Here is a 16,351-nt window from a genome sequence, read left to right as displayed (position 1 = left end):
GTAGAACTTGTGTCCTGGTGAATGTACCATGTGCCCTCCAGGCATGCAGTTCACAGGAACTTGTAAGCTTGTCTAGTAGTATAGGGCTTACCTTTTTTGAGCATTGCTCAAAATTAATTGCATTATTGCAATATATTTGGGGAAATATGTACATTCTTCTGATGTGCATTGACTTGCGGGGTTATTTATGAAAAGAAATAAACGTGGGGCAATGTTCCATGTTTAGCATTTTAGCAAAACGTTGCCCATGTACACATACTTTGTGATGAAATTCACATGATGGGTAACGTTTCTAGAAACCAGTCAATGGGACTTTGAACAGGCACTGTAACTGATTCATCTCATTGAAGTGGTTATTGTGTCTGGAGTCACCTGGCGCTTTGTTTTTGTTGGGGGGGGGGGGGGGGGGATGGGCAGTCGAGGTTTACAGGTTATAACTCTAAACAAGGGTCCCCAGCAGCCCATTTCCTCTGTGCTGCTAGAACTAGCACGTAAGAATATGCCTGCTCAGCTCTGTCTGTGAGTGTCTGGAATTTTGTCAGCCGATCAGTGCCCATTGGTATGGCTAGGGAAGAATATAATCTCTGCTTTAGCTAGACCTCCAGTAATGGCTGGCCCGTGGGTGGCCGGGAACCGTCATTCAGTATAAACTGCTCAAATGGATTAACACTAAATGGAGAGACGATGGCAGTGGTTTCCAGGCATTATAAACCATTAAATGAGATGAAATGGTTATAGTGCCTACCGTGTCCTTTTAAGCTGTTTAGCAATGCCCAGATCCAGACTTGTGCCCTCTGCGATTTATTATGTTTATTCCTAATTCTGAGGTTGTGTACCAGAACCTGGTAAACTACCAGTCCCCGTGAATCACCAAGTATCAGTGGAAATGAGTAACTTTTATATTTGCTTTTTAATGTCAGAAAAAAATGGACATCCGAGAATACCAGGACGCACAGGCATTTGCAGCCGATATACGGTTAATGTTCTCAAACTGTTACAAATACAATCCTCCTGACCATGAAGTGGTTGCCATGGCCAGAAAGCTTCAGGTAATGGTGTGCTGCTGTATAAAGTGTATTTATTTTGTTTTTTGTTCGTTTTGCGTGGTTTGAGTTCTGTAAAAGTAATTTCTTGGTTATTGTTTACAAGGATGTCTTTGAAATGAGATTTGCAAAGATGCCCGATGAACCAATAGACGCCCCCGCTCCACCGCCTACCGCCGCCCCTGTAGTCAGCAAAAGTACAGAGAGCAGCCACACCACCGAGGAGAGTTCCTCTGATTCCGATACGTCGGATTCTGAAGAAGAAAGAGCCACGCGTCTGGCTGAACTGCAGGAGCAGGTGAGAGACGACACTGAGGTGAATTAAAACAAACTTCTTTTGTAAAACATTTAGATACTGTCTAACACCCAGATCACGGACCTGACTGGAAGTGATAGAAAATTATAGATCTGTCAAAACGTGTCGTCCTCTCTTACATGAATAACTGTTTTTAGGGATATGAGAAAAAAACATTTTTTTTAAAAAATATATATTTTATTTTATGTAAAGTCTTATTTTATGAGTTACAATTTTGAAGTTCTTATTTGATTTATCATTTATCTAAACAGTCTGTGCTTTTAATATATTTTTCCCCCCCCTGAATCTTGCATTAAACTGTTTAGATCTTTTTGTTATGTTTTCATTGGGTCTCAGTCCTCTCCCTATGGATTCTAAGTCTGATATTGTGTTGAGGGATTGGCCTTAATTTCTAACAAGTAGAACTGTGGATTCAGTTTGCTCATATTTAACTTTGGTTGTCTTTCCCACCGTAGAGCTTTTTTTTTTTTTTTTTTTTTTATTTGGATAGCTGCAATCATGGGGTTTTCGCAACCACTCTTACACAGGATAAGCAGCTCAAAGGTTTAATTTAACAAAAAAGAAAAGGAAAAACACGTTTGTTAATGCAAGACCTCAGTCCTTCCCACTAGAAAATTAAATTTAGAACAAGCCCAAAAGTCCCCATGTTCTGCCCTCATGAGGACATCACTAGGTCACTCACGTTTTACTGTTGTTTTGGCTGCAGTGATGGGGTCACGGGTGCCTCTCCCTCGGCTCTTCGGTTTCCCATAGAACTCTTCCATTAGCCTGTATTTCCGAATGCTGGGGACGTGCAGCTCTCAAGATCTGAGGAGGAAAAGGCACTTTTATCGTTTTATTTGCAGACATTAAATCTGCATTCCTTATTAAACCCGTTCCATGCTGTTCGTTAAGTCACGGTTATTGGATTTGGATAGAAGGGAGGCTATCTAGTGCCCTCTACCTCTGTTTGGAGTGCAACGTCATTTGTGCATGCTGGGAGTTAGTCGAAAAGAATTGGGCAAACTAAATAAGACTCAAGACCATGCTTGCGTGCATTATACAACTGATACTTGATGCTATTGAATGATCTGTTTGACATGCAATATTGTCTTGCAAATATTTTTCTCAAAGTTTCAAAGCCTCTTAACAAATGAGAATATTGTGTCAAAACTAACATCACTAACATTCATAACGTGTTGATCTATATTAACTAGTAATCTACTAGAAAGAAATGGAAATGCAATTTTAAAATTGTACATAAACAATATATATATATATATATATATATATAGGTGTATATATCTATCTCAAAGCTTTTGGTATTTTCACTTTTGAGCAGTGGTGTCCAAAGGACATCCTTAAATCTGACAAAGCATATTGTCACTTGGAGCTATCTTTTCAGCACCCCTGCTATTGGAGATCTTTTGGGCAGAAATTGGATGGTGCATTTGTATGAGTTTGTTTTGCAACTTTTATTACTGCTTAATCGTTTATTAACTAGTTAAATTTTCTGATGGAGTGTGGATTTTGCGCTTTAACACATTTTAGAATAAATTTGTCTGTAGTAAGCCGGGTTCTGTATCGGTAGGTACTTTTTTGACTGTCTACTGACTTACAATCCTTTGCTGCTTACCATAAATCCCAAACCCTTTTCTTAGAAAAGTCCCAATCTAGAGCATGTGTTCTCATCAATGTGAGTTGCAGACAGGCTGGCTTGGTGATGCCACATGCAGTTCTCCGAACTTGATGTTGACATTGAGTAGGAGATTGAGTTTGGAGGTTATCCAGTAATGAACTTATTCTAGCTATTTATGCGATCGGTCTAATGTTTCACCAGTTAAAAGCGGTGCACGAGCAGTTGGCCGCACTGTCACAGGCTCCGGTGAACAAACCAAAGAAGAAGAAAGAGCGGAAGGAGAAGGAGAAGAAAAAGGAAAAAGAAAAGGACAAGGAGAAGGAGAAGGAAAAGGAAAAAGAGAAGCACAAGGTGAAGAATGAGGAGGAGAAAAAGATCAAACCTGCTCAGCCGGCAAAGCCAGTCCCGCCCAAGAAAGCTCCTGCGAAGAAGGCAAACAGCACGACCACCACCACATCCACCAACACCACCACCACAGCTACCACCGCCACCTCCAACAGGTTGGTGTCTGTCCATGCCACTGGTCAAACGTTTAAACTTTTTTGGTGGAACTAGCCAGTTGTTGATTAAAGTAGCATTCAAAGCACCATAAACACTACAGCCTGCTGTAAAGATTATGGTGTCCGAAGTCTGCTAGCCCCTACCCAGGTTCTTTGGTTCTCCGGCTCTTTGTACTCTAGTCTGAAGAATATATTGTGATAGCTGGAGTTCCCCTTCAGCAATATAAATTCTGCTACAGTAGGGTCAATTAGTATAGTGTGTTTGTATATCTGTATATCTTTCAGTAGACGTAGGTGCAATAAATACAGTGAGTGTACCTTGTATGCATGTTTTATTTATATAGCACTTCACATTAGAGGTCACAGTAGAGGCAGATCAGTAAGTGCAGCAGTAGTTTTAGCTGATTCAGTATAGGTGGGAATATTATTCTCCCTTTCCCCATATGCTGTATGACTGGGAACTTCATGCAAGTCTCACCCTTACAATGGACACTGTAGGCATTGTAACTAATCTCATGTCATTGAAGTGGTTATAGCGTCTAGAGTCCCTTGGCGCTGTCCTTATGGCTAGAAGAAAGGTTGTAATATCTGCCTTAGCCATACCTCTAGTAATAGCTGGGCTGTGGGTGGCTAGGGACCCTTATTCGATGTTAAACCATTTCCAAACAGTTTGACACTAAATAGAGGGACAGTGCCAGAGGACTCCAGGCACTAGAACCACTTCAATGAGATGACATGGTGATAATGTCTACAATGTGCATTTTTAAGAGCGTAAAAATAGGGAATGTGTGTTAGGCTGCACAGAGAGAGCCTTGGCAGAAGGGTATAAACTGTAGCTGTTGGGTAATCATTTCAGGTTCAGGAGATTTGGAATTAAAATTATGAATAATAAAATTCACCTAAAATGTTTAGTAAATGTCTTTTTAATTATATATCTGGAGAACATGACTTTAAACATCAATCTATGGGTAGATGTATTTAAGGACTAATTAAAAATTTTTTTTCCTCTCCCCTAACTCTAGCAAGCCACCTAAAAAGGGAGGGAAGCAACCGCCCACCGCCCCTTATGATTCTGAAGAGGAAGAGGAGGGATTACCCATGACCTACGACGAGAAACGTCAGCTCAGCCTAGACATTAACCGGCTCCCAGGAGAAAAACTGGGCCGAGTAGTTCACATAATACAATCCAGGGAACCATCCCTAAGAGACTCCAATCCCGATGAGATTGAAATTGATTTTGAGACCCTAAAGCCTACCACTCTGCGAGAACTGGAGCGATACGTCAAATCGTGTTTACAAAAAAAGCAGAGAAAACCATTTTGTAAGTAATTTTCTTTATTTCCAAATTATTATTATTTTTTATATATATATATATATATATATATATATATATATATATATATATATATATATATATATATATATATATTTGTATTTTTTTTTTTTTTTTTTTTTTTTAACCATGCACATTGAGATCTCATTAAACTAGTTTTCCATGGTGCAGTAGCCTATTTAGTAATTGTACCCTACATCAAAAATTCAACCTCCATTGAAATGGTTTAGCATCAATCAAAATGACTGAGTCCCTGTTTGAGCCTCCAGTTTACAAGCATTGATATCTTTAAAGGGAATCGCATACAATTATTTTATGTGTTTGTTTACTTTATTTTAAATCAGGGTAACCGTTCTCCCTTCAAGAAGGGAAATGAAGATGAAAAACGTAAAGTAAAGCTGCATTTGAATTAACGTACAAGGGTTCTGTTTGTAACTTTTTTTTTTTTTTTTTTTTTTTTTTTTTTTTCTACTAAATTTTCCTCCTATTACGGAATCTGGCAGGCTTCTTTAATGGGTGTTATTCTTGCAGACACGCGATAGAAAAGAAGAAATGTAATATTGCATATTGGGTGTTTGCCGGATCTGCTTTATTGTATTCTAAAGACTAACATTTGTGTACAGTTGTCATCTAAAAGTACACCTTCCCAGCTGAGTTCTTGATTAACTTGCACGAAGATTGCGCAAACCAAGAGTGAGGTGGGGGTAAACTGTCTACCTGTTTTTGCAAGTATAGTAACGAGCCCCATTCCAGCATTAGCTGAAAAAAATAAAAGGTTTAAAAAAAAAAAATTAAAAAAAAATTACTATTTTCCTGTTAAGCTAATTGTGTTTTTTTGTTGAATTTGTAACAAAACATAATGGGTACTAAAATGTGACGTAGCGTTTTAAATTAAAAAAAAAAAAAAAAAAATTATAATGTATATTTGCCATTTTTAACATGTTGCAAAATAATAGGGCATCCATATTTTTGTTATTAAACTTGGGGGAAGTTGGGGGTGAGACATTGTTTTATAAAGTGATGTATACATCTAGAAATCAGAAGAACACTTTAAAAAGATCATATTGTTAAACAAAATCTTATATTTTATCAAATGGGTTTGGACATTTGTATTTTTATCTGATATTGTGAAATGTTGCTATATAACTATGGTTGATGCTATAATCAAATGATTTGGGAAATGGTAGAGGTCTCAATGATCATTCCCGTATACACAGCCCTGATGCTGGATATAATACTATCGGGGAGATTTATCAAAGTGTCTCTGCTTTCCCCTCTCATGTTTGCTGCCTTTTTTAAATTTGTAGGGTTTGTTTTTAATTTTATTTTTTGCTGATGCAACGGTTTCCACGAGTGTCAGACTTTTTTTCACCACTATATAAATTTGGCGGTCTTCTGAAATGGGAATTTCTGTGAAAACTTACTATTAAGGAAACCGTCACTTTAAGGAAAATAGTGAGATAATTTAACCACCCCTTTTCAGAACGCTTTGGTAAATATCCCCCCCCCCGGTATGCTAACATGAGTGAATTGTGCTTTCCTATAAACAGCTTTTTATATTCTTGTAACATTGTATATACAAGTTAGTTGGCCCCAATTAAAGGGACACTAAAGTCACCAAAACAACTTTATCTTAATGAAGCCGTTTTGATGTATAGATCATGCCCCCGCAGTCTCACTAAACCATTATCTGCCATTTAGGAGTTAAATCACTTATGTTTCTGTATTATACAGCCCTAGCCACATCTCCCCTGGCTGAGAGTCGCACAGCCTGCATGAAAAAAATTTCGTTTTCAATTTTATGTGACAGCACAGTGTTAACTTTAGAAGTTTTTATCTTCTGCTTTGTTAATCAAACTTTAGTCACACTACTGCAGGCTCTTAACATAAAATAATAAATTCTAAATTAAATAGACTGTGCAACAAAGGAAGTTTAAATAATTAGATCTCTTTGCTGCAAGTGTTTAGGAAGGCTGTGCAAGTTTGACTAGGGCTGTATAAAATAAGTGATTTAACTCCTAAATGGAGCGAATTGAGACTGTGAGGGCATGAACTATACACCAAAACCACTTCATTAAGCTAAAGTTGTTTTGGTGACTCTAGTGTCCCTTATATTTATTGCATGGAAAATAAACATCTGCAAAAGATACGATTTTCATTATCTGTGTTTGTGGACATCTGTAAGCCAGTGTTAGCAATCCTAATTTCAGTAAAAGTACTGAAAATCTAAAACGCCCTTTCAGAAGAGGGTTGTTTAGTTTTTGTTTTTGTTTTTTTTGGGTTATATAGTTAAACACTTTTCCATTCATCAGAAAACATGGATAGAGACAGCTGATGGCAGCTATATTGTGGCTCCATTTGTGGATGCATGAATGGAACTACCCGTCCGGAAGCTGTCAGGGATGATGGAGATTCCTATAATGTGCGCCTACCCCAGGAATATACTCCATACAAATAGTGTGTATCACAAGTTTAGGCTTATATTTTCCACTATCACCTAGAGTAGGGGTAGGCAACTTTGAGCACTCCCAATGTTGTGGACCACAACCAGCATTATGTTACCTATGTAACCTGTTCTAGCTGTTGTAGAGTACCTTGTTTTCAAACTTTCAAGTTTTGTTTTGAGAAATCTTTTACTGTGCTAGAAATCCCTCCAGTACTCAAAGTGTAATGCAAAGCATCTGGTACTATTGTGGAACACATCCCCCTCTAATTAATTTTACTTTGCATAAGTCGAGTTTTAGAATTGGATATCGGTGAAGTTTTTGGAAAGCAGAGAGCATGGAGTTTCTTTCCGACAAATAGAGGAAGGATGTAGGGTACACAATAAGGCTTTCTTTGCACCCAGATTAGCACATGCCTTGGTAAATATCCCTATGGAGATAATATTGGATTCCATTGTGATTGATTCCTTTTATATATTTAAGGGAAACTATCACTATTGTATTTTTTTTTTAGTTTGCTCTCCCTCCCCCGTTTTAACTTTTAGATACAGGGGAGGGGACAAAGGCAAATGACCTGATAATCCAGTACGGCCAGAGCACACATTGCTTTGGAGGAGGAGAATCAACCACCGATTTTTGTTTCTCCTCTTCTGCCTATTCTGACAGTCAGGTGCAAAGGACAGCACGTATAACAATGATTGGTAGGGTGCAAAGATGAAGGCACACTGTTCCAGGATTTATAAATTAAATTTGTATTTAATATAGGGGATGAGTAAACATGGGATAAAATAAATTGGAAAGTGACCGTTCCCCCTTAAAGACTCAAGCACCCTCTCCCCTCTAACAAATTTACATCCCCCACTGCAGAAACCAACACTTTAAAAGCATTTGAGACCCAGAATGTAAGGAGCAGACTATAGTACACTCAACATGATGTGCACCCTTCGCATGGACCAGAAGCGTAGTCTTTTTTTTTTTTTTTTTTTTGCGCAAGTGCGTGGTTATAGCCTGCTCCCCTCTCTTATTTGACAAATGTGTGTTGGCTGAAGAGGTTCCTAAAGATAGTGGCTTCATGAAGTGGAAGAGTGTGTGCGTGTGTGTGTGTGTGTGTGTGTGTGTATATATGCAAGCTTTATCCAATTTATTTAAAATAGTGTGTAGAAAGCCAAACCCGCACCCCATAGTGTCCTGTTAAAGCTATTTTAGGTATCCTTCTGTGATGAAACTTTTTAACTTGTCTATTTTGTTCCCTTTTTTTTTTTTCCCACAACACAGCTCCTGGCAGCTGGTCCAGCTACCCATCTGCGGTGTCACCACACTCCGCTGTGCGAGGCCATAGTGATGTCACGCACCCCTCCCCATTATCCTCAAGGAGGCACGTGATCTCACGGAGGCCAAACACCTGGCGGAGCGAGGTGACATCACCAAAAAGTAGGTGTAACCATTGACTTGTGTGGTAGCGGGTTTAGACAATGATTTGGTGTGTTTGTGCAATGGAGGGGAGGGGGTTTAAGGGTTGTGGTTTTTAAAAAAAAATTAGTTTCTTTTTTTTTTTTTTTGTCTTTTCTTATGCATATATAATTCAGAACCTTGATTGTGTCACAAAGACAAACGGAATAAATACATTCTAATGTTCTTAAAGAAACATTTTCAGAATGAAAAAGTCATTAATTCTTCAATAAAATTTAAAAAAATAAAATAAAACAAATTGTGTGACCATCAGTGGTTCAGCCATTTTGATTTGATCCACATACACTTGCACAGATTCAAAATTCTTAAATTGTGGCCTGTTGGTGTGTTGAGATCTGGAGATGAATAAATAATTTAACGGTTCTGATAATTTAACAATAAAGAGCACTGAATGTATTTGGCTTGTCGCTGATCGCTGAACTTTCCCCGCAGCATCGGGGAAGAAGCAAGCTGTAAAGTCCAAGGAGGAGTTAGCTCAGGAAAAGAAAAAGGAGCTGGAGAAGAGGCTCCAGGACGTGAGCGGTCAATTAAATAACAAGAAACCTACAAAAAAAGGTACAGTTTGAAAAGCCATACTGGGTACATTTAAGGGGACTAAACTTCCCCTTTAACCTAGGATGCTCATTAAAACCTTCTGCCTGCTGGAGTTTTATGTACTGAGTCAGTGAATGTGTATTCTCTTGCTTTTGGCTAACATTTCCATAATTCTCTGCCTCCCAGAGGGACATGGGATTTGTAGTCCAAAGGCTGACCTGAAGTTGGTAAATCAGGATCTTGAATAACCATTTGTGGATTTCTGCCATATTACGCACCTTCGTGTTAATGGAATTAATTTAAAGGCTTAAAGATCAATGAGCTTTTTTCTTTTTTCTTTTTTTTTTTTAATTTAATGTCCTGTAGAATGTCTATTCCAAAAATATATATATTTTCAAACATTTCAACCTTTTTTTTGTGTGAGTGTGTGTGTGTGTTCTATATAGGTATGTAATTTTAAAACTATTTTGCATCTTGCTCAGCATTTTCTTTGTGCAATAGTGCAATATTGAAGGTTGCAGGAATTCTACTTACAGGAGAGTACTTTTTTTTTTTTTATGTATTTATTTTCTAATACTTTATGTTGTGATGTTAAAGGTGTCTTTATTTTTTGATTATCAATGAACCAGTGCTCGAAAGTAATCTTAATATTTTCATGTGTGTCACTTTATAAAATAAGAGATTCCCTTTAAGAATACCACAGGCTTGTAGACAAGGAGTAGAGGGCAAAGTGTAATATTTTGTAGATTTAAGATCCGTACAAGTATTAGCAAAACTCCATGTCAAAGTCAGAAGCATCAAAATGTCATTGTTTATGGGGTATTTTCTTTTCTTTGTTTCCCATGTTATAAGCATGCCTTTTTATTTTATTTTGCTAAATTAGTTTTAAACATTGAGTTCTGTCTGAACATGCTGCCTGCCTGCTTTCATTTTTAGAAAAATCCAGTGCGTCTGGAGGTCCATCCCGACTCAGCAGTAGCAGCTCGTCCTCAGAATCCGGCAGCAGCAGTTCGAGCGGCTCCAGTTCAGACAGCAGCGATTCAGAGTAAATTTTGGTTTCCATCAATATGGACTTTATGCACACAAGACCATACATCTATACAATGTTTCCATCAGAGGCCCATAAAAACAGTTCACTTTTTCGTGTGCCGTTTTAAAAACAAAAAAAACACAAAAACTTAAAGACAAGATTCATTCTATTCCTCTATCCACTCTGGTTTTTTTTTTTTTTTTTTTTTGTATTTTATTCTAAAGAAAAACATGATGCGATCGCAGAATTTTTCCAGTAGGGCAAAATGGTGCCAGCAATAACCAACTACGCAAAAGGCACCATTGCTTTTACTGGATTTTATGAAGGTTTTACTTTGCAGAAACATAAAAAGCTTTTTAAGATTTTTATTTATTTTAAATTTTTGTCACTGATTTGGCCTGTGGGTGTCTTTTTAGAAAGGAACTTTTATCTTTAAACGCAGGCTCCAAATAGCCCAGCATAATGTTTTCTCTCTTCTCTATTTTATACCAGCCCTAGATTTACATTGTATGTTTCACACGGTACTTTGACATAAAGGACACTGCCTTGTAACGGAGTAGGTGATTCTATAATTGTACCTAGATTTATTAATCAGAATCTAAACTAAATAAAAATGTTATAGGCCTTTTCCCCCAGTTTAAACTAAATATGGACAACTCTGCTGAAGGCATGTATAAGTAATTATTCTACAAGGAATATTCTGTTGCATTTTGGGATAGGGACATATTATTTTTTTTCTCTATTTAAAAAAAAAAACTTTTTTTTTTTTTTTACATAATGCAGCAAAATATAATTTCATGCATATTTTTATTTCCTCCCTTTTTACCGTTATCTGAATGGCCTAAAGTATTTTAGTATTTTTATCCATACACCAATGTCTCTCTCTTAATCGCTTTAAATGTCAACCTCAAAATAAATGTCAAAGAACATGGACAAGAACCAAATTCACACTGCCTCCGTATTATTCCTGGTGAATAAAGCTCTATTTGAGGCCTCCTGTTAGAGGCAGAGGGTTTTTTTTTTTTTTTGTATTTTTTTCCCATGTTAACACACCTCACCCCTTTCCACTCCAAATTTAAAGCTGTTACAATTTTAAAAAGTGTAAGAATTGTCAATGGTGAAAATGCACAACATTTTTAAATTTAAACTTTTTTTATTTTTTTATTTTTATAAACTCTCAATTCTAGAAGTGCTTAGGAAATCTATTTTTTTTTTAAATTTTTTTTTTTTAATTGAATCCTTCTGAATCTTTTCGATCTTACGTTACAAATAGAATTCTCGTGACTTCCAGTCTGGTTTTAGGAGGTACAAGAGACATGCGATCTGCCTCTTTCAACATTGACCGTTTGTGTAATGATATAGCAATTTGAGTGACCACCTATAAATATATATCCACAAGGTAGATATTTGCATTCTAAGTTGCATAGAAACATTTACGCACATGGTGGATTAAAGGCAAAAAACAAGCTGTCTGTGTTTTTATAGTTCAAAGTCATTTATATAACTCGGTGGAAAGGCAGCAAGATAGTTCAGTAGGTTAATACTTTGAAGCCATCAGATGGCACAAAGCTCACACAGTCCAATTTAATTTCCAGGGAGTCCATTCATCCGGACATCAAAATAGTACATTTGAATTGAATAATCAAACCAGTGGTTTCTCTGGTGCTATGGTAGCCCTGACTGCTCTTTAAGAGCCACGTATTTTAATTCAATGAAGAGCATTTCTTACGGTTATTGTCTTATTAGAGTTGGATGCTAAAAGTAGATTCTAAAATTCAAAGCTTATTCCATACTTTAAATTTAAACGGACAGCCATTGTAGAATTCTTTATTTTTTTTTTTATATGTATAGAACATATGAATGGCCTATGTTTGCTTACTTAAGGTCGGGTTCTCCCTTGTCTAATTCTGGTGCTGATTTTATTTGTGTATTGTATATCCTGTTCTTTAATCCCAAAGCTGCAGCAAATTGTATACTTGTATACATTTTAGTAATTTGCCTCAAATACCCACAAATCGTAAAATAAAAGCTTAAAATTGATAAATAGGGAAATTCAATTTTACTAGGACACAAAAACAATGTATAGCGTTTTTTTCTCCATTTTTAATGTAAATTACACAATTTAGGCAGCTGTCATTGCATTTTAAAAATCTTTAGTATTGACTGATCTTTTTTTAGGCTTTGCCAGATTTAAAGGGGTGCTGGGGAAATTGTAACCTTGTGTTTTGGGATTTGTTTGTTTTACTTGTGGGATTATTTTTTGTTTTAAAATATAATTTTTATTTTTATTTTTTAAATCTATAACTAAGTATATTGCCTGTATTTCAAAGTAAGACTATTGCTCTGCTGTGTATTTTAGTCTTTTTAAGCCAGTATTTAGTAGAAGTCAGATTGGTTGCAACATACTACAGACATTTTAATTTTATTTTTTAATAGAATGTGTCAGTTTTTGCATCTTCCAACTGCTAAATTGCTTAATGGTCAGTTTCAACAAAGTTCATTTTTGTTTATTTTGCAAAATATGTCTGGGCAAGCAGAATATATAAAAAAAATGTTTAATACATTAAGCATAACATTTGGCATGAGTGATATGCTGTGGTCATGTGTTTTAGCTAAAACTGAATTAAAGTAACAGTAAATATCTTTAAGAAAGCTGCAGACAAATATTTGACATCTTACTTTTCTATGTTGTTAGTGAAACAAACATGATCTGACCTCATAGGCCTCCTGAATATATTAATATAGATTTTTTTTTTTTTTTTTTTTTTTTTTTTTTTAATAAGCTATAGAATTTTGCTTTTGTGTTGATAAAGAGGGGAGCAAATTCAAGTGTACAGGATTCTAATTTAGGACTTCCTATCACTTTAAGGGTGTTAGAACTTGGTTCTAAACATACTTTTTCTTTAGAAGTGTAATGAACAACTTAACTAAGCCATATGAACTACAGACGTAAATATCTGCCATAAAATATTGGATCTCCTTGGTCCCCATTCTCATTCTGTGTTTCTGACCTTAAATATGTCATTATGAAACACATCATAACATTTTATTCCCATCATAATTTTAGATTTAGTTTGGCATGGGAGGTGAGAAATATGTCTACTCTATTTTAAACTAATTATTTTCCAATTAATCAAAACATTTTTTTCTTTTGCCAATATCAGCTGCTTAATAATTGGCCATACGATCAGATAAAATATAGTAAAGACCCATCGCACACAAACCTGTGATTGCTTGTGTGAATCAAGTGAAATGTGTTGTGCTAGTGAATTCACCAGCAGATTACTTTACACACAGATCTGTTTATATCTGCTGTTTACTACTGCCAAATGCGTACTCATCAACAGGGTGCCTCAAATGTTGTTGTAGTTCTAAAGCCCGAGGATCTTTCTTCTGTGCACCCCTGATTTATAATCTATTTTGATGATCACTGGGGGTGGAATTTAAAATAAATAAAAAAATATTGGCATATTACAGTAAAAAAAAAAAAACAACAACATAGCCAGCACTTATGGGAAACAAATCTAATTTTAATACAAAATGATGTATAAATTGGGAGATTATTTTATTTTTTTTAGCTCACTACCGCATGAACCTACCTGCTTTGTTTGTGATCTTTTTCACATTACCTCAGCTGTAATCTGCTTAAAATCAAGAAGGCTTATTCCATAATTATTTTGCAGATTTATTTTTAATGTTTTCTTATCTACAGACCCTGTATATAATCCAGTAACTATACACTTATAGCAAGTCAACATTTCTCTGACGTTACTTTACTTGTGGGTTTTGTCACTAAAACGTGAGATGAGTCAAAAAAATTTAGTTTTTTTAATCCTGAATAATCGTGGAGATTTCCCACTAACCTCATCTGTATTTGGTGCATAAACTCCTTTTTGGATGTGACATATAATTAATATAATTAAACCGGAGTAACCAAAATATTTTTATAACCGTTTTAATGAAAATATTTGTTTATAAGGCAACTGCATCACCTGTAATTAGAACACCTGTTACCGGTGGAACATCATTTGAAAACCTTTCCAGTCCAATAATAATTAGTAGGATATGTGTAGTATAAGGACATTTTATGAAGATGCACTGTGCGGACAACCATTGTTGGGCATATATTAGATGATCCCTCAGTTGTTTTTTTTTTTTTTTTTTTGAGGGTGAAAGGGGTATTTTTCACGATAGACATTTTTCATTTCTGTTAAATGTCTCCCACCACATTATTTGTATTTATTTTTTAAATATAAATGAAAAGGTTAAAGCCTCTATTCCAGCCTCTCCTATTTAACGAAATCTATTTGATTTTTTCTTTTGTTCAACTCTGCTCGAAGAAATGTGTGCCACCAGATTTAGTTACGTGTACAAGATTTGTCACCCCAGAACAACGCTATTGGAAGTATCCTACACTATAATAGGCACAGCCTTTGTATGAATTCCCTGTCCTTATTTAAGAACATGTTGGCTATTGGGTAATGTCAGTAAATTAAGGCATTCAAAAAAAAGAATACATTTGTAAAGAATTTTTTTTTTTTTTAATTCCATTCTGAATTTTGTCTCTTCCCCCTTGTGATTTAATAACACATCTTGTATCAGACGATCTTTAAAATCTATGAAAGAATGCCACTTTGGAAAGGGGGATTATCAAAATTGTGATGCAGAACGTGTCCAAAAAAATGAGCCTTTAATAATGGGGTAAAAAAATATATATATATTTTGTTTTTTATATACTTCAAAATGCAGTGTACATGGTGGAAGAAAAATCCTTTAGCGGACTCAATTTAGCACTAAATAGAACCATTTATATTAAGGGACATTAAGTTGTAAATGTGTAGAATTGTCACAAAGGCAGTTTTTATACTGGTGTATATTGTGCACATTATTTTATTTTCCTTTTTCATATTTCTCCTCCTAAAATAATTTACACCACACTACTCTTTAAGAGACGTTTAGCCTTTTTTTTTTTTCTATGCCAATTAGGGCTGCTACAATCGGGAAGAAGAAAAATAAAGCAATTAACAAAAATGTATCTAGCCCCTCTGTAATATGTCAGTTGAGATCATGCTATAAAATGCATAACTTTATTTTTTACAATGTTTCTTTTATCTCTGATGTGCATGCAAGTTTACTGTAACTTTTTCTCAAGATTTTTAGTGCTGTCCATAGTATATTACTGTATATGTCAGTTATATTGATAACAAGTCAATGTAAGTAGTTAGCTTGTTTATTGCAATGCTGGCCTCAACACAACATTATGAAAAGAGAAAAAAAAATCTTAAAGGTAGAAAGTACTTGTTGTTCTGATAATTATTAGCCTTAAAGGGCATTTTGTTTTTTTCATAATAAACAAGTGGAAAAAAAAACCTTGGTCTTCTGTGTGATTTACTATTTTATCTATTTTGTCTCTGTGATTACCAGATGCTATGTATATATACTAAATATTCATTTAAAATGATCTTTAGAATTTTAAGTCTATTGAAACCTTTTTATCCCTTTTTATGTATTAAACTGTAAATTGTAATAAAATGAAATTGCTATAATTATGACTTGCCTATTTAAGCCTGAACATCAAGTTTGATAAATCTTCCTGCTATTTTGGCTTGTGTTTTTTTTTTTTTTTTTGTTTTAAACAATTTTACTGTTTATAAAAACTTCTACACAAGCAAAGGAAGTTAATTTTGAAAGGTGGCCTAGCCTTTTCCAAAACCATCACTACGAAGGCTAGATTTTTTTTATTTAATTTTTTTGTTACAAAGCTAAGCAAAATTAGGTTTAGAAAAGGGAACAATGTCTGCCTCTTTGATTCAATGCCAGTATTCCCCTATTCAGATTTTTTTATTTAGTCCTGTGGGATTGGAACCTTGTAAGGTCCAAAGTACCATCCTGGAGATACTGTCCAGTAACCACTACAGAGCTCTGGTGATTTATAATAATAAAAAAAAATAAAAAACACTCCATTAATTAAGCTGCAGTCTTTTAATAGGCTGTTACCTAGTCACTGATCTCAAATCAAAATCTTTTTGTGTGATTTTGGTGTTTTCAGTCAAAACACATGGT

General features: G+C 35.4%; 1 protein-coding gene across 5 annotated transcripts in view; it reads left to right on the top strand.

Annotated features, from left to right (window-relative positions):
* Positions 1–10,491, top strand: part of BRD3 (bromodomain containing 3) — a 38,273-nt gene extending 27,782 nt beyond the window's left edge. For 2 of the 5 annotated variants that reach the window (XM_063432834.1, XM_063432835.1), the window contains exons 9-15: positions 921–1,049; positions 1,150–1,359; positions 3,179–3,477; positions 4,500–4,798; positions 8,530–8,685; positions 9,157–9,279; positions 10,195–10,491. In XM_063432834.1, the coding sequence (XP_063288904.1) occupies positions 921–1,049; positions 1,150–1,359; positions 3,179–3,477; positions 4,500–4,798; positions 8,530–8,685; positions 9,157–9,279; positions 10,195–10,307 (1,329 nt within the window). In that variant the 3' untranslated portion in view covers positions 10,308–10,491. The remainder of the gene's footprint in view (positions 1–920; positions 1,050–1,149; positions 1,360–3,178; positions 3,478–4,499; positions 4,799–8,529; positions 8,686–9,156; positions 9,280–10,194) is intronic. The other 3 variants (XM_063432836.1, XM_063432838.1, XM_063432837.1) reach the window with 3 other exon arrangements.
* The last annotated feature ends 5,860 nt before the right edge of the window (positions 10,492–16,351 follow it).

Source organism: Pelobates fuscus, chromosome 9 (genome assembly GCF_036172605.1).
Source record: "Pelobates fuscus isolate aPelFus1 chromosome 9, aPelFus1.pri, whole genome shotgun sequence".
NCBI classification, from domain to species: domain Eukaryota; kingdom Metazoa; phylum Chordata; class Amphibia; order Anura; family Pelobatidae; genus Pelobates; species Pelobates fuscus.
This window is presented reverse-complemented; position numbering and strand designations above follow the sequence as displayed.